We start from the raw sequence: 27,396 nt of genomic DNA, 5'->3' as shown, positions 1-27,396 counted from the left end.
GCAAGTGAAAATTAGGTGGTGCTGTATGCTTACTTTATGTATGTATATATATATATATAATATCTCTTTTTCTCTCGGTTAGATTAGCAACCTATGTTTTTTTGTTTCCACTTTTGCTCGTTTGCAGTCCAGTTTCTGTTGCCTCCCTGAGCAAGGCTGATGCACACCTGCTAGGCAGCACCACCCCACGTGGTTCCTCTGCTTTGCCCGCTGCTGCTGATGCACTTTGAGGTGAAAGCCAGGAGCGACGCAAGTTTACTTAGGAGACCCGTGCACACAGCTTTGTACGCACAGAACCATTGCCGCAGAGGCCATCTGAAGCCCACGTAGTGAGCTTCCGTACAGGGAGTGCTGTGTGGTGCACAAGGGCCAACAGGCGCAGCCAGGAGTTGCCCCTCGGGCCCGGCGATGGCTCAGGCCTGACTTAGGGAGCCCTCTCCAGGCAGCAGGTGGAAGTTCACGCCTAATGCATTTAAAACCACGACGAAGTCTTCCAGGAACGACTATCAATAGCCACGGATGGGTCGTACATTGAAATAGGCTTTAATAACAAATTACACCGAGCGGCCCAGTGTCTGGGAGACGCCCTGTGCCAGGGTCCACGGGCTGTCCGAGTACACAGACGCGGCCGTGCGAAAAGACAGAACCTTAACAGCTATCTGCAAGTCGTGCTATTACATGTACCAGAGAATTAGCCCAGCTTGAAAGAACAGAAAAAACACTCTGGAAAACTGGGTTTGGCTTTCCGGGGACTGCCCGTCCGACGGGAGCTGCCAGGCAGGTGCGTGCGCCCTTTCCCCACCCTTCCTTTCGTCGTCTCTCCGCCGCGGGAGGCCGCGGAAAGGCCGTTTGAGCAGGGCGGCCCGTTGCCCAGGATAGGTGTCTCTGGGAACTCCAGCAAGCTTGGACGAAGCTCGTTTCTCGGGGCTGAGTAGCGCCCCCCTGCGGCACCCGTACGTGGAGGAAGGATTTTGGTGCCACCATGACAAGTCCCTGTAGGCCGAACTGACCACACCAACGTGACAACCGAGAGATTATTGAAGACTGGAGCCATTTAAAACCCTCCCAGGGTACCGGGCTGCCACGATCCACGGCCGCGGGGACTCGAACCCACGACAGAGAGGCACAAAATCAACGCACTCGGCTACCCGGCGAGCGTCAGTCGCTGCCTTGGCCACGCTCACTGCGCATATGCCAGTACCTGTCACCTCCCACCTCCGGGACTGTTCCACCAGCTGGACCAGGAGGGGTGTGGGCTGCGTGTGTGTGGGAACCGGCATCGAGCGGTGTGTGGAAAAAAGGGAGCGGGTCTCTCCAGCCTGTGCTGTCAAGGCGTAGGGCCCCACAGCGTCTTCCGCAGTGCCACCGCCCTGGATCCTCCCCGCCCGCCTGCTGCCGTGGACTCGGCCGCGCACGGGGCGGGGCGGGCCTGCCGCCGTTCCCTAGGTGAGCGCGTTCCCCGCCCCTCCCGCCGCGGCTTCGTCAGCGCTGCCAGCGTGGAGCTCAGCCGGGGCTGAGGCGGAAGTGCCCGGTAGGGAGGCGGCGCGCACCGGAGATTCTGCCGGCCATGGACGCTTCTCTGGAAAAGGTATGCAGGGCGCAGCGGTGCCAGGCCAGCGGGGGATAGCACGGCACCTGGAGGGCCGGGGCACCTGAGGGTGGAGGGGTGCTGAGGCGCAAGCGGGCCCTGAGGGGCGAGCGGGCCAGGGAGGTGGCGTCGCTGACAGGGCGGTGTGGCCGCGCTTTGGGGCACAGAGAAAGGGGCCGAGGTCATGAGCGGGTCGGGGCTCGATGCGGTGCTTCCCCAGTGCCTCGGCTTGCGGCGGTGTAGCGGCTCTGCCGGGTCTCCCGGCCTGCCTCCGCACCGGGACCTGTGCCACACAGGCCTGAGTCAACTTTGTCTCAAGAAGCCTTCAGTCACGAGTGAAGCCCACGGCCGTGCTGCCCTCGCTCCCCGGCTTCAGCGTGTGGATTTGGTCGCCTATGTGAATGCACCCCATTTCCGTGTCCCGGATCCATAGAAAGTCAGAATAACTATCGGGGAATGGTTTGGGAACGAGGTCTTTGGTTTGTTTTCTTAAAAAGAAGATGGAGCTTGTTTCCTGGAAGTGTTCGCCTTCAGTGGCATAGTAGAGAAAATATTATTTGATTTTTTTTTTTTTCATTTTATGGTGGAGGCGTTTGCTGCCCTGTGTTTGCTCTTATATGTGCCATGTACTGTACAAGCAAATATTGATTGTGTAATACCGTGACTGACATCTTTTGCGTTTGTCACCGAGTCGGTCAGCATCTGATCATCTGGGACCTGCCACACTTCTTCTGGCTTTTGTGGCACCTGCCGTGTACTTCAGAAGACCTGCCCTAGAAGTAGGGGTGGAATGCCCATTCGTACATAGCTTATCACCGTTGTATGGCTTTGCAGATGGTGTATGTTTGAAAGAATTTACACCTGATAGGCTTAAGAGATGTTAGTGCATCCTTCCTCTTTACACAGCATGTTCAGTTCGATGTGGTCACTGGAACTGTCTAGACAAGTTTGAATGAGATGTGCTCTAGTGAAATGAATAGTAAGGATATTCAGGAAGTGTCTTTCTGATGTGGTTAATGAGTTTGTAGCAAAATGATACATTACAAGCCATATAAATAATACATCGTTAAAGAGTGTATTTGGTAGCTATTAAAAGCTCAAGTTCTTCATTAGTGCTGACAAAAGTTACAGTGACTGCTGTTTGTTCTGAAAAGCTTCAGTTAAGTAGAACTTAATTGAATATGCTAGTTAGGAATATGGCCTCTATGCACTCAATCAATTCTTTAAAGAAGATTAGCGTGGGGTGAATCTTTGTCCTGTAGTACTGACAGAGTCCTTGGAAACTGTTTGACTAGGTCATCATAAGTAACAAATATATTCTGTAAGAATTAAATACTTGCATGTCTTAACAAAATATAAATGGTTATTTGTTTTGTTGGTGTAAGGAATAGTTTATAATGGTGAGGGCCTTGCAAAAGCCTGTATGTTTGATTTTTCACTGGCATATGCCAATAGAATTGTATAAAGAGTTATCATTCTGTTTCCTTCTTCTCTTGTTCTTTTTTCCTCATGTTTGATCCACATTGCAGTCTTCCATATCCTAACATGCCACAATACAGTTATTGTCTTCTAGACACTTAGCAGTTAGTGTCCTCCTGAAATAGTCCTGGTTAAAACTGTTTTAAGTCTGTACAGTCTGCACTTCATCTGCTCTTGAGCATGATATGTAAGAAGTGTTCTTCCAAAATAAATTTGAAACTCATCCACATTGGGATATGTTTATCCTCAGAGAATGTGTATCCTTTTATCTTGTGCTTATTTAAATATTATCATAGTCATCTGGTACTGTCTTTTGTTTGAACCATGGGTTTTCTTCTCATGCATTTATGCAAGCAGCTTATTTAGATGTCAGTGATAAGGACTTTGTAACTTGTATAAACATTTGTTGAAACGTATTTTTCTTAACAAAGGCGTTTTGATAGAATCACTTAATTAGCTGTAATGCATCATGATGTAGAATGGCTACAGTCATCAGATTCTTGCAAGTGGAAGAAGATTTTTTTTTTTTCAGTATTTGAAAACATTGTGTGATAGAATCTGACACAGGTTGCACGCCAACCATCTCAGAGTTTGATTTTGCAAATAATTTTTGGTTTATTAGACAAATAGAATCATAGAACTGTTAGGATTGGAAGAGACCTCAAGGATCATCTAGTTCCACCTCCCTGCCATGGGCAGGGACACCTCACACTAGATCAGGTTGCTCAGAGCCACATCCAGCCTGGCCTTAAAAACCTCCAGAGATGGGGCTTCTACCACCTCCCTGGGCAGCCTATTCCAGTGTCTCACCACTCTCATGGTGTAAAACTTCTTCCTAACATTCACTCTGAATCTACCCACTTCTACTTTTGCTCCATTCCCCCTAGTCCTATTGCTACCTGACATCCTAATGTTCTGGGATTTTTTTTTTTTAATGTATTAACATTGTCTGTCATAAGTGATGTGATTAGAGATAATTTCATCTGAAATCTAGGAATCTTGTGGGGTGAGTTTCAAATGTTAGGTCTTCAGGAAACCTGTGTTAAATTTCAGAAGTTTGGCTGACAGGTCTATGATTTATTCCCTCCTCCCTCCCCTCTTTTTATTTTTTAATGTAGACCAGTTGTCTGAGGGATTTTGGTATTTTAAGTTTCAAGTCAGATGACAATTGATGGTAAAATAGGGCAAATTCTTTCATTATAAATTTTCCCTGTCTCTGCAGCAATCTTTTCCCTAAACATGAAGTAACTATATTTTGGTTTCATGCTCAGCCTGTGACTTCTGTCTTTTGTTTACTGTCTTAGTTCCCATAGCATCCTGAAACTTTATGGCAGACCTGCATGTGAGTCCTGCTGCATATCTAGGGACAGACAAAGATGGAAAGAGCAAATATCTATAAGCAGCAGCCCTGTGGTGACATGGTGCCTTTTCATTCAAGCCAAACAGTCATGAAGTCGCTGCTTTTTGATTTGCTGTCTGAAACTTTTTTTAGCCTGGAGAATAAAGGAACTATTCTTTTGTTTGAGGAATACTGATACTGTTTGAGATTACTGCTGAGAACAGGTTTTGGGTTTTGGTGGTACAACTTTCTTGTAGGCAAATACAACAATGTAGTGTGAGAGTAAGGCTTTCCTCTGGTGAAGTACATGATGAGCTACTGCTGTGAGTTTCTTGGTGCACACAGTAGTTTGTGTAGGCCCTTTCTTACATTAGGAGTACAGTTTATGGGAATGCAGTTGCCTTGCTGGCATGGTCAGCTGAGTCCCGGCAGTCCAGTTACAACAGAAGGGTTTTCTCCTTCCTCCACCCCCTCCCCTCTGGGTGGGCAGGAGGGAAAGGAGCCAGGAAAGCCAGAATGTAAGTTGAGACAAGGACAATTTACTACTCTGTTGCAGGGATATCCGATTACCCAAAGGGAAAACCAAAACAGGAGGAAAAGTACCAGTGTGCACAGCAGACCAAACTCCGAAACCCACCACTGCTGTGTGCAAACTGAAACCAGAACAAAAGGGACGAACCCCAGCCCAGAAACTGGGGAAGAGACACAAAAGCCCAGAACAGGAAACTTTACAAACTATAGGATAGATGGCAAGTCCCATAAACTCTGACCAGCCCCTTTCCTGTCATATGGTGAGCATGATGTCACCATGGGGTAGAATATATGATCCAGCTTGCTCTCTTGCTCTGTGTCACTGGGCAGGGTGGTAGCCCTGTCCCCCCTCATCCCTCCTAGTGGGGCCAGTCAGCTTAAACCAACACAAACATGAAGATTTTAAAGCACTGGTATGTGAAGAAACATTTTTCTTTTTGCATTTGTAATTAATATTCAGTCTTATCATAACTGGAGAATGGCCCCTTATCCTCTCCAAAGGTGTGATATGCTGCCTGTAAAACCAGATACAGATTATAGTTCAAAGTGCTTAAAAACAGTAACAGATTAGTTACAATATAGGGAAGTAACCACAAATAAAACCTAATGCAAGTTGATCTTAGTGATTTGTTGAAAGCATGATGAACACATTGAAGGCAACAAATGAAGAAAGTCAAAGTAGGGTAGCAAATGGCATGATCTGTGAGGGGCTTAAGGAGGAAGGAGGTGATAGGATGCTGAATAGACACTTGAAGAGAAGAAACTGGCTGGTGCCTTCTCACAGCTTGAAAGGATACTGCGTGCAGTACAGCTGTAAAAGGTGGTTTTTTTTTTTTTTTTTACTTCCCATAATTCAAAGGAGAAAATAAGTTGCTGCATAGCCATTTTGCATTTGGTAAAAAAAGCAAAAGGGATTAGTTTTCCATATAAGCCCACATCCGAATTCAAAGACTTTATGAATTTCCTAGCGTTTTATGGATCTTAGTGTTAGGACTTTTGAAACTGTGTTTTATGTATTTATTCTGCCAGTGTATTGACAGAAAGGTTTCATGCATGTGTAATTACTAGTAAGTGAGACAGGATGAGTCACAAGGTAAATGTGTGCAGGTTTTAACATCTGCTGTAATTCAGAAGGTGAATGTTTTAGCAGCAAACAAAAGCAGTTCAGAGCCCTTTTTATAGTGTCCCTGCATCGTGTCCTCATTTACAACAGATCTGAGTATTTGCGTGTGATCCTGAGGAAGTTTGAGCAAGTAACTGCCTTCCAGCCACTAATCATGTTTTATAGCAACCTGAATTAAAGTGTGTGGGATAGTCACAATCAGTAAATTATGTCTAATCAATTACTCCCTTAAGGACTCCCAGGAGCAAAACTGATTTTTTTTTTTTTTTTTTTTTTCAGAGCTTCCTTGCAGTGCTGCTCTGTAAACCACTGAAAATGCATGGAAATAATGATAATATTTAGATTTCTCTTCTAGCTTTATGTGTTGGATTTTGAGTATCAAGTACTTGCAGTACATTTTTTTTTCTTTTTAAATCTCTGTGATGAGGTCTTGAGCTGTTTGTATTTGTACTTCTTTCTCAATCAGTGTTTACTTGTGTCGTGTCCCTGGTACCCAGTGGATGTTGTAGAAGCCAGCAGTGTAAAAATGCATTTTTTGCTAAATGCTGAGAGCTGTTGTGGGAGAATATTGCTGATTACTGTAGGTTTTTTTGTTCTTCCCTCAAATGCTTGTTACCAGCCACTTGTAAAGCAACAATACAGAGAGCTATCAGTCTTGAACTGATCCAGTGTGACCATACTTGGCTACTGATTCTTTCAGCCACCTACCACTTGCTGTAATATGAGTTAAATCCTTAAATATTTTGGTAACAGTAGTCTGTGAACATATGGCAACTCTCATCTTTCTTTTCTTGATCAGTCCAATGGATTAAAATAAAGGCCTCATGTGACTTAGTCTCACTACCTTCTGTGATTAAGTTTGCTTTTCTGTCTGCATCTACACGAGCAAATGTGTTTGCTTGTTGCATGTGTCTCAGTGAGCAGTGATGGAAAGCACGTGCAGGCCTTCAGGAATATTGCTTCTCACATACTGTAGCAGACAAGCTATAATATCCATGCAGTATGGATAGTGTAAGTTTCGATATTAAACTTGGTTTGGATTATTTTTTTAAAAACAATCACAACTTCTCCCTCTAGCAACCTCCAGCCTCAGCAGCAGTCTAAAGTGTTAGCTGCTAGAAGCTTTGGTATGTGGGCCAATCTTTTGAAAAGGAGATGCTGTTGAATTTATGGAGACTGTGCTACAGTGCATTTGGGATGCAGAGGGAGAAGAGGCTCTGTAGCAGGGGCATCTGTGTATCTTAAGATTTCTTGCTGTGTAATGGGATGGGTCTCACCAGTGATGTTACCTTTGCCTTCATATTGAGTTGTCCTTGTTTTCGAGTACAGTTTAATATTGATCGCTATACCTAAGGCAGACTCTACCAGATGATACCTTTCACATTCACTTGAAGTTTCTACATGGTGTCTAATCGTTAAATGGATCAGTGTTCCTGTCTAGATCTCATGTGTCAGTGTTGCAAGCTCTTGCCAGGCTTTTTGGACCATGAAAGTTCATAAAAGAGACTTTTCTGAAGCAAAAGCAGTTCTTCAGAACAGGCTATTTAGCCATCTTTGAACTCATCACTGGTTCAAGGGAAGTAACTGCTATGATTTGTAAAACTCTTCCATCCTGGCAATCTTTTTAACAAGTATTTGTTGTCACCTGGTTTCAGCAGTGCAACTGGGATTTTGGACTTGTATGCTGTAGCCAGAGGGCTGCAGCTGCTGGAAGATAAGCCTTTTCTCTGTCAGTCAGTCTTAAGCTTCCTGCTGCTGGTCACTTTTACTCTTTTGCCTAGTAAAAGTGCATCTCTCCAATAAGTTCAGGTTAAAATTTCTTTTAAAGGTACTAGAAATAGGGAAAAAAAAAGATTTACAAGAGTATTTTAACCAGATTTTTTTTCATATGTTTGAAAAACTACTCTTTTAGGAATCATTGTTTGAAAACTTTGAATACCTCTTAGTTGAACTGGCAATCTGAGTTAAAAAAAAATAAACTGTGAATTTATGCGAATTTCCCCCTGAATTTGCACCAAATTGCTCAGTAACCTAAAGCCTGCGTTGGTCAAATTTTCCAGTTATTAGCTTCCCAAACAACTTATTTTCTTTTGTAAGAATAGTGTTCTACTTATCTACTGATCACTCTCTCCTTTGGTGAAAGATTGTTCTTGGGGCAATGTTGAATTTTTATTTGGTTTCCCTCAACTCTTACTATTATCACAGAGGGGCTAATTTTCGGTTGCTTCTTTTTAATGGCTCTTGAGTCACCTTGACTGAGGGTATGGTCATGGTTTCTTTTTGGTGCAGAAAGAACAGTTCAGCTGAAGTAAAAGGATAATTTCTAAATGAGTTTTGCCACTGAAAGACTTGTGGTTGTATTAGGGTCTCAATCTGTTTTCCATGGTCTCTGGACACATTAGATGACCCTTAGATTTTTTTTTTTAATGTATTTTATTTTATTTCATTTTGCTGTGGAGGGTTTATTGGTGGGCGTTGTTTGTTTGTTGTTAGGGTTTGGGGGGTGGGGGAAATGTTTTGGCATATACTCACTTTTGTAGCTAAAACATAACAAGCAGTTACTTGATCCTTCTTGCTCATGCCTGTCAGATCCTTCTTGCTTTCTGATGCTCTTTCATTATTCATCAGGAAAAGTTCTGAGTTTCCTTGTGCAGAAAAAATTAGATCTATCAATAATAAAATCCACATCAGAACAGAGTTTTCTTTTGGGTTATTTTAGGTTAGTAGTGTGTTCTCATTTTGTATATATTTAGGATATCAACATACTGTTATTTTTAAATAAGTACACACAGAATATGACTGATGCATGAGTTTGTATTGAGAATGGTGTGGGAACACCATTTAAGAAAAACGTGTTTTGGTCTATTCTTAACTGGTGTTCTCTTTTTCCCTGAAAGATGGTTGATCCTACTCTAGCAGAAATGGGGAAGAATCTGAATGAAGCAATGAAGATGCTAGAAGACAATCAAAGGTATGTGCAAGGGATAACAACTACAAAAACAATAGCTGTGTCTGCTAGAGGAAGGACTGTCAATGTCACTGTCATTAAGCAGGAAAGAACTCATTTGCTCAGTAGTTCCAGGTCACATTGTCATTCTGAAGCTTAAACTGACACAGAACACCACTGTTTCTCAAATGACAGGATTTTAAAAGTAAATCAACAAAATAGTTACGCATGTTCTGTAACATTCAGAGTAAGTGAAGCGAGTCTGTTTTTTCAGGGGTGCTAGATTGTTTTATTATTGCTGTGCAAGTAACGTTTAATTCCTGTACATGAGACTCTTCTGTCTTTGACATTTTCTCACACATACCCCCCAGCTATACCCCCAAACCAGGAATGCTTTAATTTAATCTGAGCTAAACTTCCATATTGTTCTTATCTCATTTATTTATGAAACTTTGCAATTTATTTCACTGACATGTCAGTATGTGTTTCTGCAAGTCAAAGTTGGCTACGTGCTTGGTGTTCTCAAACACAAACTAAATACATAGTTTATTCTTATATCTTTAACTTAGAAAAGTGGAGGAGGAAAATGAAAAGAAATATGCACGTAAGGATATTCCTGGACCACTCCAAGGCAGGTAGGCAACTACAGTTTTTAGATAATGCTCTTTACTCTTCAGCACCTGCAAAATGCATGCAATGTGTTAGTATTCCAAGCAGCTTCTGTATTAAATGCAAACAGGAACATTTGCCAGGCTAGGTGCTAGATCAACTCTTTCCGTGCTCCTAGAGGGTTAAAAAGTTATACAACAGTACAAATTATTCCTGTACTCGCATAGGAAAAAGAAAAAAAGATTACTTGTCCTTGGTGACTGGAATGGTGAACTGCTGGAATCTAACCAAGTATTGATGCCTGCAGCTGTGATCGAGACTTACAGCACAAGTTTATCTATACTTGTTTTAAGATTCATCAAAACACCTAGATGAAAAAACAAACCTAAAAGCTGAGACTGATAAAGTAGAAAACAAGTCCCCAAATCTGCAAAACAAACGCCACTTTTTCAGCACAGCTGTCTTTGAAAATTGTATGGGGCTCTTGTGCACAAGGCAGGTAAGATTGTTGTGCCTGAAAACCAAGATTTAAATTGGTTAAATTGTCTCTTTGTAAGACAGTCCTGCAGCCTCCAAGCTAGCACTTCAGAAAGTGTTACAAAGTCCATTTAAGTCTTTTGCATCCATAAACTAACTTGGTTTTGAGTGGAGACCCTGAATTAGCAATTTCGGCTGCAGAGGGGAAGTTCTTCTATTACTGTAAATTTTAGCTGCTGTTACCCAAAGTGAAGTGCTGTGGGTCTCTGAGTTTTACTGTGTTGGAGCTGCAGTATGCCAAAAGTCTGATGTGGCTTTTGTTTGACAGAAACTGATATTTGTAGGTAGTTGTGAAGGAGATGAGCCAAGTTTGTGAGCTGAAGCTGGATCATATGAGGAGAAATTTGGATCTTTAGCTATTACCTTAATTTGCTGTGTAGAAATAAGCAATTAAATGTTCTCAATTAAAAATTTTTCAGTCCGGATATTCAGATTTCAGTAGGTTGGTTTTTATACTAGTCTGAGTTCATACTGTTTGAAGTGTTTTGAGTTGATTCAGCTACCTCATCTTCATGATCTGTTTTTCTGACAGCAAGGAACTGTGTGTGTTGCTGTACTCAGTGTTTTGTGAAAGCACAGCGTTATCTTTATGCCTTACAATGCAGTGTCCCAAACGGCCTCTTTGTTAGGTGCTAGTCCTTACTTTTTATTTTTCCTTCTAATGTGTTTTTTTCCTAATGTGTTTTTTCCCTGGTATGGCAGTGGTCAGGATATGGTGAGCATACTTCAGTTAGTTCAGAACCTGATGCATGGAGAGGAGGAAGAGGAAGCTTCACAGGCCTACCGGTAAACCAAACATCAATCACTTTGTATGGATGATACCTGATTTTGTTGTACTCTGATATTTAAGTGTTCTAAAGTGTAAAGATATTATGCAAACATATTTCAAGTCAGCTTGCATTATATTGTGAACCAGAATAATGCATTAGGCTTGACTTTCTTAAAATTACAAAGCTTTCATTACCAATTGCTAAACTGCATTATGCAAGTGAATTGTTTCTAATATGACAAGTCACTTTCTTCTACTTTCTCAAAGATATTTCAAGTCTGAAAGTCTTATAAAACTTTGAACACCAGCATATTTTTCTAACATCTCTCCCTGTAGATTAAAAAAACAAAGGGAGGGGGAAAAAAAGAAATAAAATTTGTTTGAAGTTTTATGTAAAATGGGAATAATACTAACTAGTCCACAGAAGATTATTGAAAGCTAACATTAGAAAACCGTTTTGGGGATCAAAACAACAAAAAAACCCCACCCAAGCACACACCACCACCATCCCACACCCCCAAAACTAATGAAAGTTATGCATCTAAAGATACTTTTAATCAGTTTCCTGAGCTCTCTGCATGAAGAGAGAACCTCTGTATTTAGTGCACTTCAAAGGCCCAGTGCAAACAAAATGCTTAGTTCCAGCTCAGGCTGGATGATTGGCGCAAGAAGAAGCTGAGGTGGTGGTGTAAGCAGCAAGGCCAGGTGAAGCACAGGTGCTTCTGTCTGCATTGGTGTTTCAGCCCATAATGCACACTGGCAGGAAGGTGACTGGGGTACTGTACTGCTAAGTATTTAAAACTGAATGTCAACAAGTGCTGCAGCTCTCCAGTGAAAACCTGCAAACCTAAAATGAACTGTAATGGTTTTGACGTGTTTTTAATTGGCAGTGATTCTGTTCTGGCTTGCAGACTTCAGAACGTTGGTGAGCAGGGTCACATGGCTCTGCTGGGACATAGTTTGGCTGCTTATATATCAGTGCTGGACAGGGAAAGGCTGAGAAAACTTACAACAAGGATCCTTTCTGATACTACTCTCTGGCTCTGCAGGCTCTTCAGGTGGGTCCCTGTAAACAATTTAGGTATGACTAGGTAGTGATAACTGGTTAAAAATACATGTGACTGGACTATCAACAGAAGAAATCACAGTGCCACAAAACTTACAAATGTTCTTTGAAATACCTGAAACATCACAGAATTGAAAAAAAAGAAAAAAAAGACACTACTCGTGGAATGTCAGGAACTTCTTAATAACATGGTTGCCACAAAATTCCTTTTATAAGCTGCATGTGGTGGAGCTAAGGGCTGAAGTGCAGCTGCAGGCAAGTGTTTGCTGGTCAAATGTTTAACTAAATTCTGGTTTCTTGAGAGATGTGCTGTGTTCCTGAGGCTTTGAGTGCTTTAATCTTCCTGGATCTAGTTATTTTTCCAGTTATGATGTGTGATGTGTATGAAATTTACAGCACAGCAAAATCTTTCATAAGTGCCTCCTTCATTGTGTACCACAGATATCTTAAACTGTTCCACAAGAGAAGAAGGGAAATTAGCTGTGTGGAGGTGTTGGAGTAGGGGGGGATTCACGATTCACTGATTAGAAATTCCTTTTTTTTTTTTTTTTAATCTTCCTGAAGAAAAAAAAAAAGACAGAAAACTTTCTCCTTCTCTTGATACTGTATCTTTCAGAAAATCTCACCAGTGCTAGGGAGGACAATACTCTTTAATTTTTTTAGCATAGTGCAAGATGAAGTGGTAAAAATAAACTGAAATTAACCCAAGTTTAGTTAGAATTGCAAAGCATTTTTTTTTACATGGATGGGCTCTTCTCCATCAATTATTTTATAAACGCAATTATTATCTCTATCTGTCTTTGACTTAAGGATGTTGAAACCTTGTGCAATGATGAAATTCAAGAAGTTGCAGGTAACGTAGCTATTGACAAATGTATGTGTGCCTATCTATAGTGTCAGTGGTGTTTCTACATGGCATGGCTAATAAAAAGAAATATTTCTGTTCTGAATCAAGTAAAAACTGTGATTTCATGATTAATGCCAGGTATCTGTTGGACTGTGGTCTCCAAAGTTTTGTGACCCATAGGCCACAGCATTGAACAAATACTTCTTTATGTGGCTATAAGCAACTCTAGAGGAATTTCCCTTTGCCATGTTAGGTCATAGAACTTTTGTGTAAAGGTGAAGTAAGAGTTTGGACCTGGGTCAATCTGGAGTTTAAATCTGCAATACTCAGCAGCATTTGTGCATCAGAGTCAGTGATCACCTAAGATGTTTCAGGGCCTGTATGTAAATTTGTTGATAAATGCCACTCTTACATTGTGCAAGACCACTGACTTAGGTATTACACAAATGCTAAAAGAGCTATCCAGCCTGCAACCAGCCTTAACAACCTGGCATGCCTGCTACTGTCACTGCTGCTGATTCCCTTTCTGTAGCTGAGGCATCTGAGGAAACACTGTGTGGAACACTTGCACCTTAGCTCTTCTTTGGTTTCTTTGCTTTGTTTCTTAACTATAAATGTTAACGCACTAATCTTAGTTGGATTTTTAAAAGGATTAAAAAAAGGTGGAGGGAGGAGCAGACAGATCCACCCAGTCTCCCCCCACGAGCCGAAAGGAAAAATGCCTAATAAATCAGATTGAAGGCAAAATAGCTGTAAAGTCAAAGTATTCCTGGAGAAAAACATATCTGCTGAAGGAATTCTACTAAATTGTGGTCTTACTTTCCAGCTCTCAAGTACCAGTGACATCAGTGATTTTGAATGTTACATAATATCTGGATTTATGATTTCATAGTAAAGTCTGGCCAGTTTCTGCCCATTGACCATAGTTCCTGTGTCTCGTTCCAGTTTCAATAACTGAAAGAAGTTCAAGTTGCACTCACTTTAAAATTATCAGTTCAGAATTTGCATGTCTGTTAAAACAGGTGAAAACTTTTGTGCATTTCCTCCTGGACTCTGCTCTTAGCAAGCAAGGTTTTGAACTCTGTCAGGGCAATCCTTAGGAACTCAGATATTTTTACTTTCTTTACCTCTGAATCTAAACGAGAATACATCAGAGGCTTCCCTCTTGTTAATTTCAGGTTGTCTCATCCAAGTTTCCTCCTGCTCTACTCAATCCTGGGAAAACAGAAGGGGGTTTTATGTACCTTATTTGTCCTCTCATGAGCTGATTTGCTGCTCAGTGTTACTGTAGTCGCTAAGCTGGTGTTTTGCTGGTAAGATTCACTCAGCTGTTACTGCAGGTATGAGAATGGATCCGCATATTACCATGAAGATGATCGCCAAGGCCTGCTGAAGATCTGTCGGCTTGTTATCCACACGCGCTACGAGGATTACACAGTAGAAGGGTTTAATGTGCTCTGTGCTAAGCAGCCTGTCATCTACATTAGCTCTGCAGCTAGAACAGGCTTGGGACAAGCTCTCTGCAATCAGGTAAAGCCATACAGTTGGTCTGTGCTGGCTTCATACTGCATACTTGAAATGAAGAGTTTGACAGTGTGTTTGGACTCTTCTTACAAGAGTGGTGTTTGCAGAGCAGTCTGGCATGCTGCTGGCAGCAGCATTGTGAATTAATTTGGGCTAGTCAGTTTTCTTTCAGATCCATGTGTCTGCCTGCAACTTCCACTTCTAAGATCAAAATGTAAGAGACCTTGATTCCTCAGCAGCCCCTCTTGTTAATGATGGAGAAGCCTCCATTCTTTTTTGCCTTCATATCAAAGGAAGAACTTCGCATTTACCAGCATCTGCACTGTATAGTCTAAGTAGGCAGACTGCTGTCTGCTCAGTAGTGAAATGACTGTGAGCCTCCAGTGGAATGCTTCACACAGCACATACACAGGGCACATGTTTGCTTAAATGTTGTATTAATTGTAGGAGTGGCCAAGAAAAAGAGAGCTAAGGTTGGGCTGTGGTACAGAGTGCAGATATCTTACTAGGAAAAACTAATGTAGTTGATGTGCTAACCAAAACTTGAGTCTTGGTTTTTCTACTTTCTCCTGTGCTTTCCTTTCTCTGCTGTTTATTTGAGTATAAGTTTCAGCAGGAAACTTACTTTATAATGTAATGTTCAGCTTTTTATTTTCATGTTTACTATTTGTCATGTCACTCTCTCTGTTTCTGTGAACATTTGAAATGAATATGGCTGGGCTGAAATTCCATCACTTCTGTTGCAGCTAGGGTTGCCCCTTTCTTGCGTGTGCCATGTGCCTTGTAACACCATGTTTGGATCTCAACACCAAATGGTAAGTTTGTCTTCCTTAAGAGCTCTTTTGCTTGTTGTTTTTCTTTTTCTGAAAAGCCTCATTAAGTGAATGTCAGGTATGTTGTTACGAAAAGCTTCTTAAGGCATTTCTTGTTTTGACCTCTAGGTCTTCTGTGTTACAGCTGTACAAATTGTAGATGGGAATAAAAAGCCAGCAACTTGGTGTATGTCATTTGAAAGATTTTTTTTTTAATTACATACAGTAAGGTGCTTTTTAGTCCAGGAATTCTAGAATGTGTAGTCAAAGGCGTGCTTACAAACTGTGATGTGTTTTTGTGTTATATTTTTCACACTTTCTTTATCCAGCCTTCAGATTATTTTTAACTTTGAGAAGAAACTGCAAGCCGCAAACAGAGACATTAAGAATGTCTTCCAGAATCTCCGAATGCTGTCCATTTTTATTCAGTGCCTTTTTCCAGTTCAGCAGAAATAAGTCTATATAGTTGGACTAATGTTTATAAATACATATATTTTGTCTTATTGATGACAGGATGTTGCTTTGTTGGACAGAGTAATTAAAGATGATGTTGAGTCTGGAAAACTGCCTCTGTTGCTTGTGGCCAATGCTGGTAAGTGCTATGGACAAACAATAGCAAAAAAACCACACAATGTAGTGAATATATGTAAAATCCAAAATAAAAATAGTTTTTCTTAAACAGCTTAGTAGCTGCATGCTAAGAAATATCAGGAAATAACATCATGACCACACAATAATTACCTGTCAGGAGGGGTTCTTATTTAATTGATATAAAGGTGAATTGTACTGTTACAGTTCTGCTTATATGTTAACAGGACAAGAAGTTATTTTAGTGAGTGCAACTCTCTTGTTAAAAATCGGTTCAAAATTTCAGAACTTTTTGATGGATGTGCCATCAACTTCAGCTTTAAGCGTTGTACTTTCTTTCAAGTTAATTAAACACAGCTGCTCAGGAACAAAATTTGATTTAAGTATGAATGAAGAAGGTGGCTGTTACTGCTTTGGACTTGGAAAAATACCTGAGCTGTTGATCTTGGTTTAGGTTCCTCTAGTTGAGGACATACTTTGCACATATTTAAAACGTCTGCACTTCTTATCTGAAGATGCAGAGTCTTCTAGTGCCTAGGACATCTAACTTTCTAAGTAATTGTAGCATACATTGACATCAAAACAAGTATCTTGTGTTTCCTTCAGAGTTCCAATGGCTTATGTCACAATGAACCAAACAAATACTGTGTAATGGGCTCTATTTAAACATCCTATTTCCTGCTCTTGTGTGGCTGTTCTGACAAGAGTACAAGAGGTGCTTTTGTGTGGAGTCCTAGTTTGCATGCTTATCTTTTGTCATTGCCTCTTTTCCTTTTTGCCAAAGGGACACCAGGTGCTGGGCACACAGATAAGCTTGGCCGACTGAAGGAGCTTTGTGAGCAGTATAATATGTGGCTCCATGTAGAAGGGTATGAAACTTGAACTCTGTTTCTGTACAACCACGGTCCTTAACAAGGCGAACTAACAGCACAGAAGTTTGCAGCCAACCAGCTAGCAGAGAGCCATGGGACCATCTTTATTTTTGTCATATTAAGCATTTTACATGGTTAGAATCTTCTCACTTTGAGGTGCAAATGGTTATACATATATAGAAGTGGCTGGAGTGGTTATTTTGGCACTGTTTTGGAGTTGCTTTGACTCGGTAATCTCACACAGCTCCAAGGGCTGGAGCACCTCCGCTGTGAGGGTAGCCCGAGGGAGCTGGGGTTGTTCAGCCTAGAGAAGACTTCTGGGGGACCTTAGAGCTGCCTCCCATTACCTGAAGGGATTCTACAGGAAGGCTGCAGAGGGACTTTTCATGAGGGTGTCCGGAGACAGGACAAGGGGGAACAGTTTGAAGCTGAGGGAGAGCAGGGTTAGACTGGATCTTAGGAAGAAGTTCTTCAGTACAAGGGTGGTGATACTCTGGAACAGGCTGCCCAGGGAGGTTGTGGATGCCTCCTCCCTGGGAGTGTTCAAGGCCAGGTTGGATGAGGCCTTGAGCAGCCAAGTCTAGTTGAGAGGTGTCCCTGCCTGTGGCAGGAAGGTTGGAGTGGATGATCTCTAAGGTCCCTTGCAACCTGAGCCATTCTGTGATCTGCTCTTGCTTTGAAGAGATCACAATATGAATTAAAAAACTTAGAGGACAAGTCAGGGGAGATGCTACAGAGTGATTCCTGACAATGAAATGAGTGTGGAAGGGATTACACTTCAGTGATGGTTGTCAAGAAGACTGCTGCAAGTGCACTGTGCAGCATAGCTGTGAGGAAGCTTAAACAAAGAGGAAAATAAATTCCAAGAATTTAGACAATTAATAAAGACTCTAGTGCTCTAATTGTGGCTTTTTTTAGTTTTGAGCCTGGAGTAGAGGCTCTGTTACTCCTGATATTTCATGTTGTGTAGTTTTATGTTTGCATGTTTTTTATCTCTGATATCAAATTCATGCTGAGTTATGGATAGGACTTCAGAGAATTATTTCCCCAAAGCTGGAACTGGAAAACTTTTAGACTGAAATAATTTTTTACTTTTGGGTTTTAAGTCTTGGAATACCAAGCAGCAGCATCCACTGCAGTGTTAATGAAAAATATATAGACAGAAATTGTTTGCCTTTACACATTAACATGAAATTCTTAAACTGAAGATTAAAAGTCTGTCTTTTAATACATATTAAATATGTGCTAAACCTACTCTCTTTTTCTAGTGTGAATTTGGCAACTTTGGCTCTGGGTTATGTTTCCTCTTCTGTACTGGTACGTTTTATGTTATCTAGAAACATAATCATGTGCTCTAGATTTTAATGTCATGATCTAATCAAAATTTACATGGCTTATATTCTGCTTATTGTAATAAACTTCAGGCTGCTACGAAGTGTGACAGCATGACTCTAACTCTGGGTTCTTGGCTGGGTCTCCCAGCTGTGCCTGCAGTGACACTCTACAGACACGAGGATCCCTCTTTGGTATGTTCACCATCTCACTCCTCCTTCTCAAGATCTTTGATTGCTGTGTAATGTCGTGTTCTTTATAAGAATCTAAGTTATGATTTGCAAAAGCTCCCCTGGTTAAGATGTGAAATATTCCATAAGATGGCAAAAGTGGAATAATCGAAGTTAGGTTAATAGTGGTTTGATTGTTGTTTATTTTCCTTCAGTCCCTAGCAGCTGGGCTGACATCGAGTCAGCCTGTAGAGAAGCTTCGTGCCCTGCCACTGTGGCTTTCTTTGCAGTACCTGGGCCACGATGGGATTGTGGAGAGGATAAAGCATGCCTCACAACTAGTAAGCAACAGCTTGTTGGCACATTGTTTATGGATCCTTTGTTTGAGTATGGGTTGAAAATTGTTCTTTAGAATCCTCATCATCCAACAGCTTGAGTCAGAGCTGTTCAGAGAGAGGCTCATTTCCTTATTAGCACTGTATTGGTTTAAGTGATAGGAAATGAGAAATGCCTGACAAAAAGGACTCAAAGACACTTTTGCAGATACAGTGGCAAGTGCACTATTTGTGAAGTTGAGTCCTTACCCTAGTGAAAATTAAGGCTCAATATAATGTGTTAGTTAAATGCATTGCTTATGTGCAAAACCTTTTTCCTTTAGAGGTACAGCACTTGAAGGGCAAAATGGAAATGGCAACATTCTGTAATGGTTAGTGAAGAAGCTGTTGACATGAAAGATCTAAAGCAGTGACAGAGTATCATTAGTCATTAAGATTTTGTGGCATCTAAGATTGAGTTTAGTTTTACAACAGTCTATTAATAGCCTTAAAGCACAATGTAAGAATGTCTTTTCTAATGAAAATAATTTAGGAAGGTCTCATAACTGGTTGCTATGGTAGCTCTGAGCACATCAGCTGCTCTGCTGCACATTGCACTTTAGGTAGGGGACTTGTAACAGCTCTGGGACTTTGTCAACAAACACACCCAGGCTTTAGAGAGTGGAAATCATTTTGTAGTCACTATTCTACTGAAACCAGGAAATATTTTTTCGTTACATTCTACATTTACAGATAAGAGCTGGATAAGTCTCTGATGTCATAGGTTTGTCAGAAATAGAAATGATAGTAGTGACAATGGTTTTAAAAGGTAGTGGTTCAGAAATAGAAATGATGGTAGGGCAATGGTTTTAAAGTGGAGCAAGGTAGATTTAGATTATACAGCAGGAGGAAGCTCTTTATGATGAGATTGGTAAAATACTGGAACAGGTTGCCCAAGGATGCGGTTGAGGCCCTGACCCTGGAGACATTTAAGATCAGACTTGATGCAGCCCTGGGCAGCCTGCTCTAGTTGGGAGGTGTTCCTGCTCACTTCAGGAGGGCTGGACAAGATGACCTTTGAGAGTCTCTTCCAGACTGATGCATTCTGTGAATCTGTGACCATTTAATGTTTCTGAGTAATTTTCAACTTCTAAAAGTGTGTTTGTGTCCTTTTTTTGTTTCCCTTTTCTTGTGTCCTGTAGAGTCAGAGGTTGCTGGAAAACCTGAAAAACCTGGATTACATTAAAACTTCGGTATGGTGCCATTGAATACGTTGCTTGTGTAGCTTACTCTTTGCTTGTAAAGTGATAAGAATAGCTTTGATTTTAAAAAATTATCTGAAACCATTGCTGCTGTTTCAAAGATGCTTGGCATTGTAACTGTGTTCTGGTGTTCAATGATTGTATTGATTCCATTGCTGTGCACTCATGCACTCAGTGGAGCTGACAGAATGACATCCAGAAATGGTTCAGAGGTTGACTCTATTCCATGCAAAACATGCAGTTTCCATAAACTTCTCTAACACATTCTGGCTGCCTATTACACCACTATTGAGGTAGTGTTGTGAACCTTGGGAAACTATGCAAAACGTAGTCCAGCTGAGGCTTTGACACTAGAAAGTGTTGTAAGAACTGCATCTCCTAAATTTTAATTCTGCATGCCTTAAATCAATACAGTTCTGCTTCAACTGAGTCATGATTTACTTTTCTGTGTTTACAGACACTTTCCTTACACTCCTAGAATTGACTTCTAATCTCAAGATAGTGTGAACATTGTCAGAGCATTCCAAACAAAACTGCTGCTTTGCTTGGCAATCTAAAGAATTATGCATAGGTTGCATCTTAAAAAAAAAAAAAAAATCTGTACAAATGTAGCTAATTGTTGGGGTTTTTAAGGTTGAAGATGAACTGAGCTCACCGGTGGTAGTTTTCAAGTTCTTCCAGGAATATTCAAATAGAGGTATGTGATTTAAATAAAAAAACCCTCTCTTTAAAGGTTTATAAACTGCTAATTTGTGAAATTAATTGGATGAGGTAAAGGCTCTGTAGTGCACTCCTCTTATGTCAAGTGAAAGAGCTTGTGAATGCTGGTCGTAATCTGGTGATAAAACCCACACGTGGTAACTTCCTTTTTTAGATAGACTGCAGTGTTTTAAATCTCCATAACGTGGTTTTCTGCCTTCTTGAGTGAGGAGAGTTTTGCATATGATTTTCATCTGTGGAGCAGATGATGGAAGGCTCACATGGCTGCAAGCTGTGTTGGAATGTATTGTTGGTGGAAGATCTTACTTGCTTTTATTTAGGCTTTCTGTTCTTTGAAACTTCATGACAAGGACAGTGTTTCTGTGTTTACTGGCTACACTTGCTGTTGAAGTTATTCTTAAAATAGCAGAACACATGAGGCACACCTCTGGAAATACAGTCATGGTATAGGGTAGCCACGCCACAGGCATGCCTGAGCAGGACATCCTTAGACACACTCCCCAAGAAAGAGGGTTTCTGCCCTCTTGGTTACAGCAGAAGCTGTTGTGCTGTTGGTATGTGCACACCCTGGGGGACATGTCCAGCTGGGATGAGGTAGATTACTGCTAGAAAACTTTGTAGGTTTGTTGTGAGTGTTGACTGTGGATTTTGTGCCTGGGGGAAGACTGGTTTTGATTTTAATCCACTTAGTGGTTACACTCACAAAGCTATCCAGGTCCAGTGGCTTGGTAGATTGCTTTGTACATGGATGTGTTTATTTGAAAAGCTTTCCTAGGGAGCAGTCACCCACCTGCATTATAACGATGTAAGGTGTTGGGCCACTTCTGCTTCTTCTGTGTGTCTAATGGATTCTTAAATCCTTACTGTTATTTTTGTGTAGTTTAAAACAGAAACTAATCGTAAAAAAACTTGGGAAGTAGCTGAGTGTATGGAATTAAATTATTGTAGGCTGCTGCAACAGAATTTTGCTTCGTGAAAACATTGGTTTTATTTCCTTTAGGATGTTTGACCCTCCAAACTGAAAGAAGTATTTGATTTGGTTGTTTCTAAAGCTAATACATTCAACTCTAGTTTACTTCTAGTATTTGTCATGTTCAACATACCTTTAAAAGAAAAAAATCCTTGTTAGCCAGGTGGGGGTTGAGCAGCTCATGTAGATGTGTTACATTACCTAGGAAATTTAATTGTCTTTTATCTAAATTTTAGGTTGCCTTTTGTTTAACTAAGTAAATAAAAATCCACTTCTGTGATTCTTGTATCTTTGGATTCAGATCAAGCCTCACATGCTGCACAGGCCTCAACTATTCAGCACTCCATAATAAGCAACGAAAGACACATTTATGACACTTTGAATCAGTGGGTAAGAATGGATGCTTTTTCTCTTTAGCATAGAAGAGCTGACAGTGGAAATGCTTCCAGGGTTTCATCAGTAACTAGAAAACCTGCAGCAGAGTTGTTTGAGAGCTATTCTTGATATGATACTCTTCACAAACCTAGGGGGCATTTTGGATTTGAAAGATGGATTTGCTCTGAAGCAAAGCTACTGTCACATTTATGACTGTTTTACAGGTAATTAGTACCGAAATGATTACTGCATCGGAAGGTGGATTTGTTCCCTTGCTAGTGTGGGAATACATGAGAGCTTGAGCTCTTTTCAGTGGCTGTTTTAGATCAGTTGCTTAGTAATCATGGCATACCTATTGACAGTGACAATTCTGCAGAGACTTCTGATTTGTAACCCTTAACTTATCCTGAACTGCAAGCTTATTCTCACTTGCAAGCTAAAGTATTCTGTTACAAGAAGTGATCTGGAGAAATCCTGAGATTTTTGAGCACAGGGTTTTCCCTTAGCTGTGGGAAGAGTCAGCGACTGCAGGAGGCTGCGTTGAGTTCTGTTCTTTGACTGTGCCACATCCCTTCAGCTAGGGGAGCAGTTGGCACAGCTGGTTCCTGCCAGTGGAGTTGACGTGGTAGAACTGGAAGATGAAGGCACCTGTGTGCGTTTTAGCCCACTGATGACTTCTGCAGGTAACATGCACTTAATTCAGCCACTTGTGAGAACTGGAATTGCAATGGAATTGGTGTTCCCCAGACACCCTGGAGCATGTTCTCCTATGCTGAGGATTTTCTTACAAAAACCCCAAAGCTGTCTCAGTTTCAGCGCTCTGCTGAGTCTTGGCAATGGGTGCATTGGTTGTAGCTCAGCTCCTGTGGGTGACATTGCCTCCTCACTTCTGCAGAGAGACCTTTACTGATCGTTTTTTAAATTCATTAGGAAAAGCAAAGGAAGAAGCCGTTTCTACCAGTTATAAAAAAATATGAAAGATAAATCATCCCTACCATTCCTTCTCTCAGCTGCCCAACACAAGATGCTTGATCTTTGTGCACAGGAGTTGCAGCAAGGAGATGGTGCTGGTCTTCAGATATAGCTCCTTCACTAGAAGAATTGTTTACTAAACCTCTAGGTTTTTCTACAGTTAGAGGGGGGGTGTGTGGAATAAAAGTCTGTGTTTTGGGAAATGTCATAGGCAGCACTGTATATATGCTTGGCTTAGTCTCAGCAGTTGCACAGAGGAACTTGTAGGGGCTCAGTGATGCAGGGCATCTCCTTCTAGCTCATGTAGGGTGAGTGGCTTAGGCTATCAAAATACCTGATGATGACACAAGAGGATCCTGGTGTGCAGAAAAGTAGATTTTAGAATAAAATTACTTGGCAATACTGTGAGGTTTTGTTTGGTTCATTGCTAATGCATGATCTGCATGGATATGGGAAAGGAATTTTGCTGATGCTAGCTCCTAATGTAATGGAAAAGGGTATTGTGTCCTTAGCTTGTAAGGTCATAAATTCCTGTTTATTAAGCTGCTTTTTATGAAATCCTTGCTCTCCAGCTTGATGTATTAGTGCATAAATAACTGAAGAAAACCCACTTTTACATGGATCAAGACATTTCAAATTATCTGTAAATTTGTATTTGTGATTGACTTGGAGAGCGACTTGGTTACAGATTACTTGAGATTTCTAGGTGATGTCTGTTCACTTTTATTACAAACTGACTCATAAGCTTTGCAGTTTTAGGAACTGAAATACAAGATGTTGATCAGTTGGTAGACTGCTTAAAAATGAAGATACCAGTACTGACAAGTACCCTGCAACTGAGAGAGGAATTTGAGCAAGAAGTGAGAAGAACAGTAGGCCTGTTGTATATTGAAGATCTTAGCTGGCCAGGATTAGGTGTTGTAAGGTAACTTTTTCAGTATTTTCTTCATTATATATTTGAATAAGCTGTGCATTAGAAGAAAGAAATACATTTGGATGTGTGGTTTGCTGATTATTATCTGGCTTTACACTCAGTTAAAGCTGTGAAGTGCTTCTTAAAGATTGTTTTTAATGTTTACTTCAATTATTTCTTTAAAGAAAAGCTGAAGAGCTGTTTTAGCAAAGCCAGGGAAACAATCGTAGTGGTGAAGGCAGTGTGTGGGCCTGAGATGGATTTGTAGTATGCCAGTGCATCCTCCTGTACTTGGCCAAGGGTAACTTACCATTTCATCTATCATGGGATCACTTACATACTGAATGCCACTTCACAAATCCCTTCAGGTGTGTGTTCTGATTCTCTGCTACCTTCTGGGAGAGATTCCATGTAGTCCCAACAGCTGACATCTAACTAATATATTCCCTAGAACACTCCTGTGTTCAGAGAAGTTTGCAGCAGCAAGCTCAGCCCACCCCAAAATCTCTGGCTAAAAATGGCAATTAACTTGTTGATTAAGAGGTAATGTTCTGTGTATGTTTTTATATGTGCTGTAAGTGAAATGATTCTCTTCTGGCTTGGCTTGAAGATACAACTGTCACAGCAATGTGGAGAATGATGACAAGCAGGAGAAAGAACTTGAAAAAATCAATATGGAGCTTCTGAAAAAGTTAAATGAACTGGAGTCAGATCTCACCTTCTCTTTGGGTAACTGCACTGGTTTCAGACACCCAGCTCTAGCTCATAGTGGCTTAGTGGCTTTGCTGGCTGTGTTAGAATGGGCCAGTAAGGTGTCTGTGCATGGGTCATTACAATGGAATGCTGCTGCCTACATGGCTGTTGTAGAAACAGCATTTGGAACTTGGTTTCCTCACACATTTCAGCTGGTAAATGTTCAGCAGGGTAATGAAGGGGCCCTGTTCTCAGAACTAACTGTGAAAACTGACTTAAGAGCAACCAGACCAAAAAGGGTTTCCTTGTCAGAAAGAATACTGCAGTGTTCCTCTTCATCAATGGAGCCTTCTCACTTAGTGCTGTATCTGCTGCAAAACAGATCTTGTTCAAAACCCATTGAACCAGTTTACTGCTTTCTGTGGCTGGACCAAAAGCTTTAGATGACTTTCATGATGATTAACAGCAGTTTCACATTTACAAAGTGCCACCTTATAGCTGAAATAATGTTAATTCCCTTACTCAGACCTCAGTCTTCTTCTAGTCAGCTCTCAAAAATTAAGTGCCCTAGAATTGTGGAAACGAGGCATGTATAAACAGCAGGAAGCACCAACTTTGGAGCTTATTCAGCACTAATGTTTATTACACAACTCTGGCTGTACAACATACCCATATTTTCTCATACAGATGTTGGTTCCCCTCTCTTTCTGAAACCTTCCAGCGCTGATCTTTTTTCAGCCTGCATGACTTGTACTATACAGGCAGTGCCCTTAGTTACTGCAGTGTGTGTGCATGCTTTAGAATTTCCAGATCTGCAAGCATGAGCGCTGCACCTGTTACAAGGATGCATTTTTGTACAGCACACAGACTGGATTCTCTGTGCTCACAGGTCCAGAATTTGGAGGGCAGAAGAACTGTGTCTATATTGGCATGGTAACTGAGGATCTGGATGTGTCGGAGTTAGTTGAAACTATTGCAGCGACTGGCAGAGAAATTGAAGAAAATTCCAGAGTATGTATTAATAAATCACAGAGCATTTCAGCACCTGTTTTCTTTCCCTTCCAGATTGGCTTCAGGACATGGTTTTGTTCTTTGTGAAAGTAAAAATTGTATTTCTCCACAACAAAGTGTATTAATTATTGTGGAAGTAATAATCTGTCCACAGAAGGAGAACTCTTGTTACAGGATTGCAATATTCAAGTGAGGATGTCCTGATTTATGTTCATAATCCTGGGTGCAGTAGTTGTAATGAAAAACTTCAGTGGTACTGAAAGAGGCTTCCTTTTGTCACTGACATTGAAGCTGTCCACACCAACCAACCAACCAAAACAAACAAAAAAGGGAATGTGGGGGCTGAGTGTGAGCTGGTGTTTCTCATCACTGCTAGATGTGGTGAGATTGAAATTGTCATACACCAGCTCTAAGAGTATGTCCTAAATTGTGGTAAAAATTTCAATTGGCGTCTTAAAAACAGAAACTGCAAGTTCTCTTTTGAAGTAACAGAGCTTGTTGTGCAGCTCCTTCATGTCAAAGCTTTTGCCTGATCAGAGCTCTGTTCTCTGAAGCATCGCAAACAAACATCTGTCCTTTCATTTCTCTCGTGCTGGGCGTTGAATGGCCTTACCTCAAAAATAAATGGACCTTCAGCAATGCTGTGCCTGTTTGTGCCCTGGGGAGATGTTGGTTTTGGCAGTGACCTTTCTTCCTAGCTGTGTTTTATGCTAGCTCTTGGCTCCCTCTGCCACTTTGAGCGTGAGGTGAAAAATGGTCTGGTTGTAGAGTACCTTCAGCTTTTTAATTGTTGTGGCTGAGGGATTGGGAACTGACTGTTGGAACATTGGGTCACTGTGATCCCTGGAGCTTTTAGGGAGAAAGAGTTGTGGAGGGCTTGGAAAGGTACAGTCCTTGGAACCAGCTGCAGTAAATCTGTGGTACCAAAAGGACCTTGCACCATTTGATCCAAAACAGAAGCAAGCAGTGGAAATGACATCATTAAGATATGTGCTGTTTAGTACAAGAGGAAGGCTTTTAGGAAAACAACTACTCCAGTATCAGCAAGGTTTGGGACATGCAGATGAGTGTCCTGAAAGGCAGAACAGAAGTTCCAGACAAACATCTTGACTGGCCCAGGTAACAGTGGTTCCTTCTGCACTCCCTTCTGCAGGTGGTGCCTTGGGGTACTTGGCTTGCTGTGGTGGTCAGTTCCTGGCTTGGCTGTTGCCTAGAGAAAAGGAGCAGCTTCCTCTTTTTCCTTCATTAACTGACAGAAACTTTTGGTATTTGGGGCAAGTGCCTCTCACCTGGGCCTTGTGCACTGTTAAAACTTAACCACCTTAAGATATGGAAATTGGCATTTGTCTTGCAAAACACAGAATTGTGACTGTTTTCTGATCCCTGGGCTTGTCTATTGCCCTTACAGCTCTCCCAGTAAGCTGCTTGTCCTTTGCAGTGCTGCTGGCACAGGTCACCACAGGGGTCAGCTTGGCAGCTGTATATTAAATGTGTAAAACAGTTGAACCGAGACTGACACATGCCTGACTGGACTTAACTGTGAGGCTGGTTCGTGTCTTGGCTACTTCTAGAAACCAAAATGTACTCCCTAAACCTAAAAATTTTTCCCATTCAGATTCAGCATCTAATAAACATTTTTGTGCTAGGCAGAGCATTGAAGCAGCTGGATCACGGGTCCATTCCTAAATAAACTTCAGAGTGGCATTCTGTCCTCTGGCTCTCTCCTCTAAAAATCCTGCAGTCAGCCTGTACCTTCTTTAATTTAGTCATCATGAAACACTGATTGCCAAATAGCACATCTGACTGCATGTTTGCATGTTGAAAACCTGAAGACTATTTCAAGTGTGAGTATCAACCTAATTTCTGGTTTTTAATAGCTGTTGGAAAACATGACTGAAGTTGTTAGAAAAGGGATACAGGAAGCACAACTTCAGCTTCAGAAAGCCAATGAAGAACGACTTCTGGAAGAGGTAAGGCTGTAACATGAGTTATCTATGTGACCTGAAGTCTCTTGTCTTGACACAGGTAGGTTT

At 41.3% G+C, this 27,396-nt stretch overlaps 1 protein-coding gene across 2 annotated transcripts in view; it reads left to right on the top strand.

Annotated features, from left to right (window-relative positions):
- Nucleotides 1–1,567: 1,567 nt before the first annotated feature.
- Nucleotides 1,568–27,396, top strand: part of PDXDC1 (pyridoxal dependent decarboxylase domain containing 1) — a 28,363-nt gene continuing 2,534 nt past the window's right edge. The window contains exons 1-21 of one of the 2 annotated variants that reach the window (XM_054390834.1): nucleotides 1,568–1,588; nucleotides 6,188–6,190; nucleotides 8,958–9,031; nucleotides 9,577–9,642; nucleotides 10,856–10,939; nucleotides 11,834–11,980; nucleotides 14,176–14,365; nucleotides 15,106–15,174; nucleotides 15,685–15,763; nucleotides 16,544–16,628; nucleotides 17,900–17,948; nucleotides 18,056–18,157; nucleotides 18,349–18,474; nucleotides 19,650–19,700; nucleotides 20,343–20,406; nucleotides 21,701–21,789; nucleotides 22,352–22,457; nucleotides 23,500–23,671; nucleotides 24,270–24,388; nucleotides 25,242–25,363; nucleotides 27,241–27,333. In XM_054390834.1, the coding sequence (XP_054246809.1) occupies nucleotides 1,568–1,588; nucleotides 6,188–6,190; nucleotides 8,958–9,031; nucleotides 9,577–9,642; nucleotides 10,856–10,939; nucleotides 11,834–11,980; nucleotides 14,176–14,365; nucleotides 15,106–15,174; nucleotides 15,685–15,763; nucleotides 16,544–16,628; nucleotides 17,900–17,948; nucleotides 18,056–18,157; nucleotides 18,349–18,474; nucleotides 19,650–19,700; nucleotides 20,343–20,406; nucleotides 21,701–21,789; nucleotides 22,352–22,457; nucleotides 23,500–23,671; nucleotides 24,270–24,388; nucleotides 25,242–25,363; nucleotides 27,241–27,333 (1,911 nt within the window). Of the gene's footprint in view, nucleotides 1,589–2,021; nucleotides 2,025–6,187; nucleotides 6,191–8,957; nucleotides 9,032–9,576; nucleotides 9,643–10,855; nucleotides 10,940–11,833; nucleotides 11,981–14,175; nucleotides 14,366–15,105; nucleotides 15,175–15,684; nucleotides 15,764–16,543; nucleotides 16,629–17,899; nucleotides 17,949–18,055; nucleotides 18,158–18,348; nucleotides 18,475–19,649; nucleotides 19,701–20,342; nucleotides 20,407–21,700; nucleotides 21,790–22,351; nucleotides 22,458–23,499; nucleotides 23,672–24,269; nucleotides 24,389–25,241; nucleotides 25,364–27,240; nucleotides 27,334–27,396 lie in introns of both variants that reach the window. The other variant, XM_054390835.1, reaches the window with a different exon arrangement.

This window comes from Indicator indicator, chromosome 22, assembly GCF_027791375.1.
Source record: "Indicator indicator isolate 239-I01 chromosome 22, UM_Iind_1.1, whole genome shotgun sequence".
NCBI classification, from domain to species: Eukaryota; Metazoa; Chordata; class Aves; order Piciformes; family Indicatoridae; genus Indicator; species Indicator indicator.
This window is presented reverse-complemented; position numbering and strand designations above follow the sequence as displayed.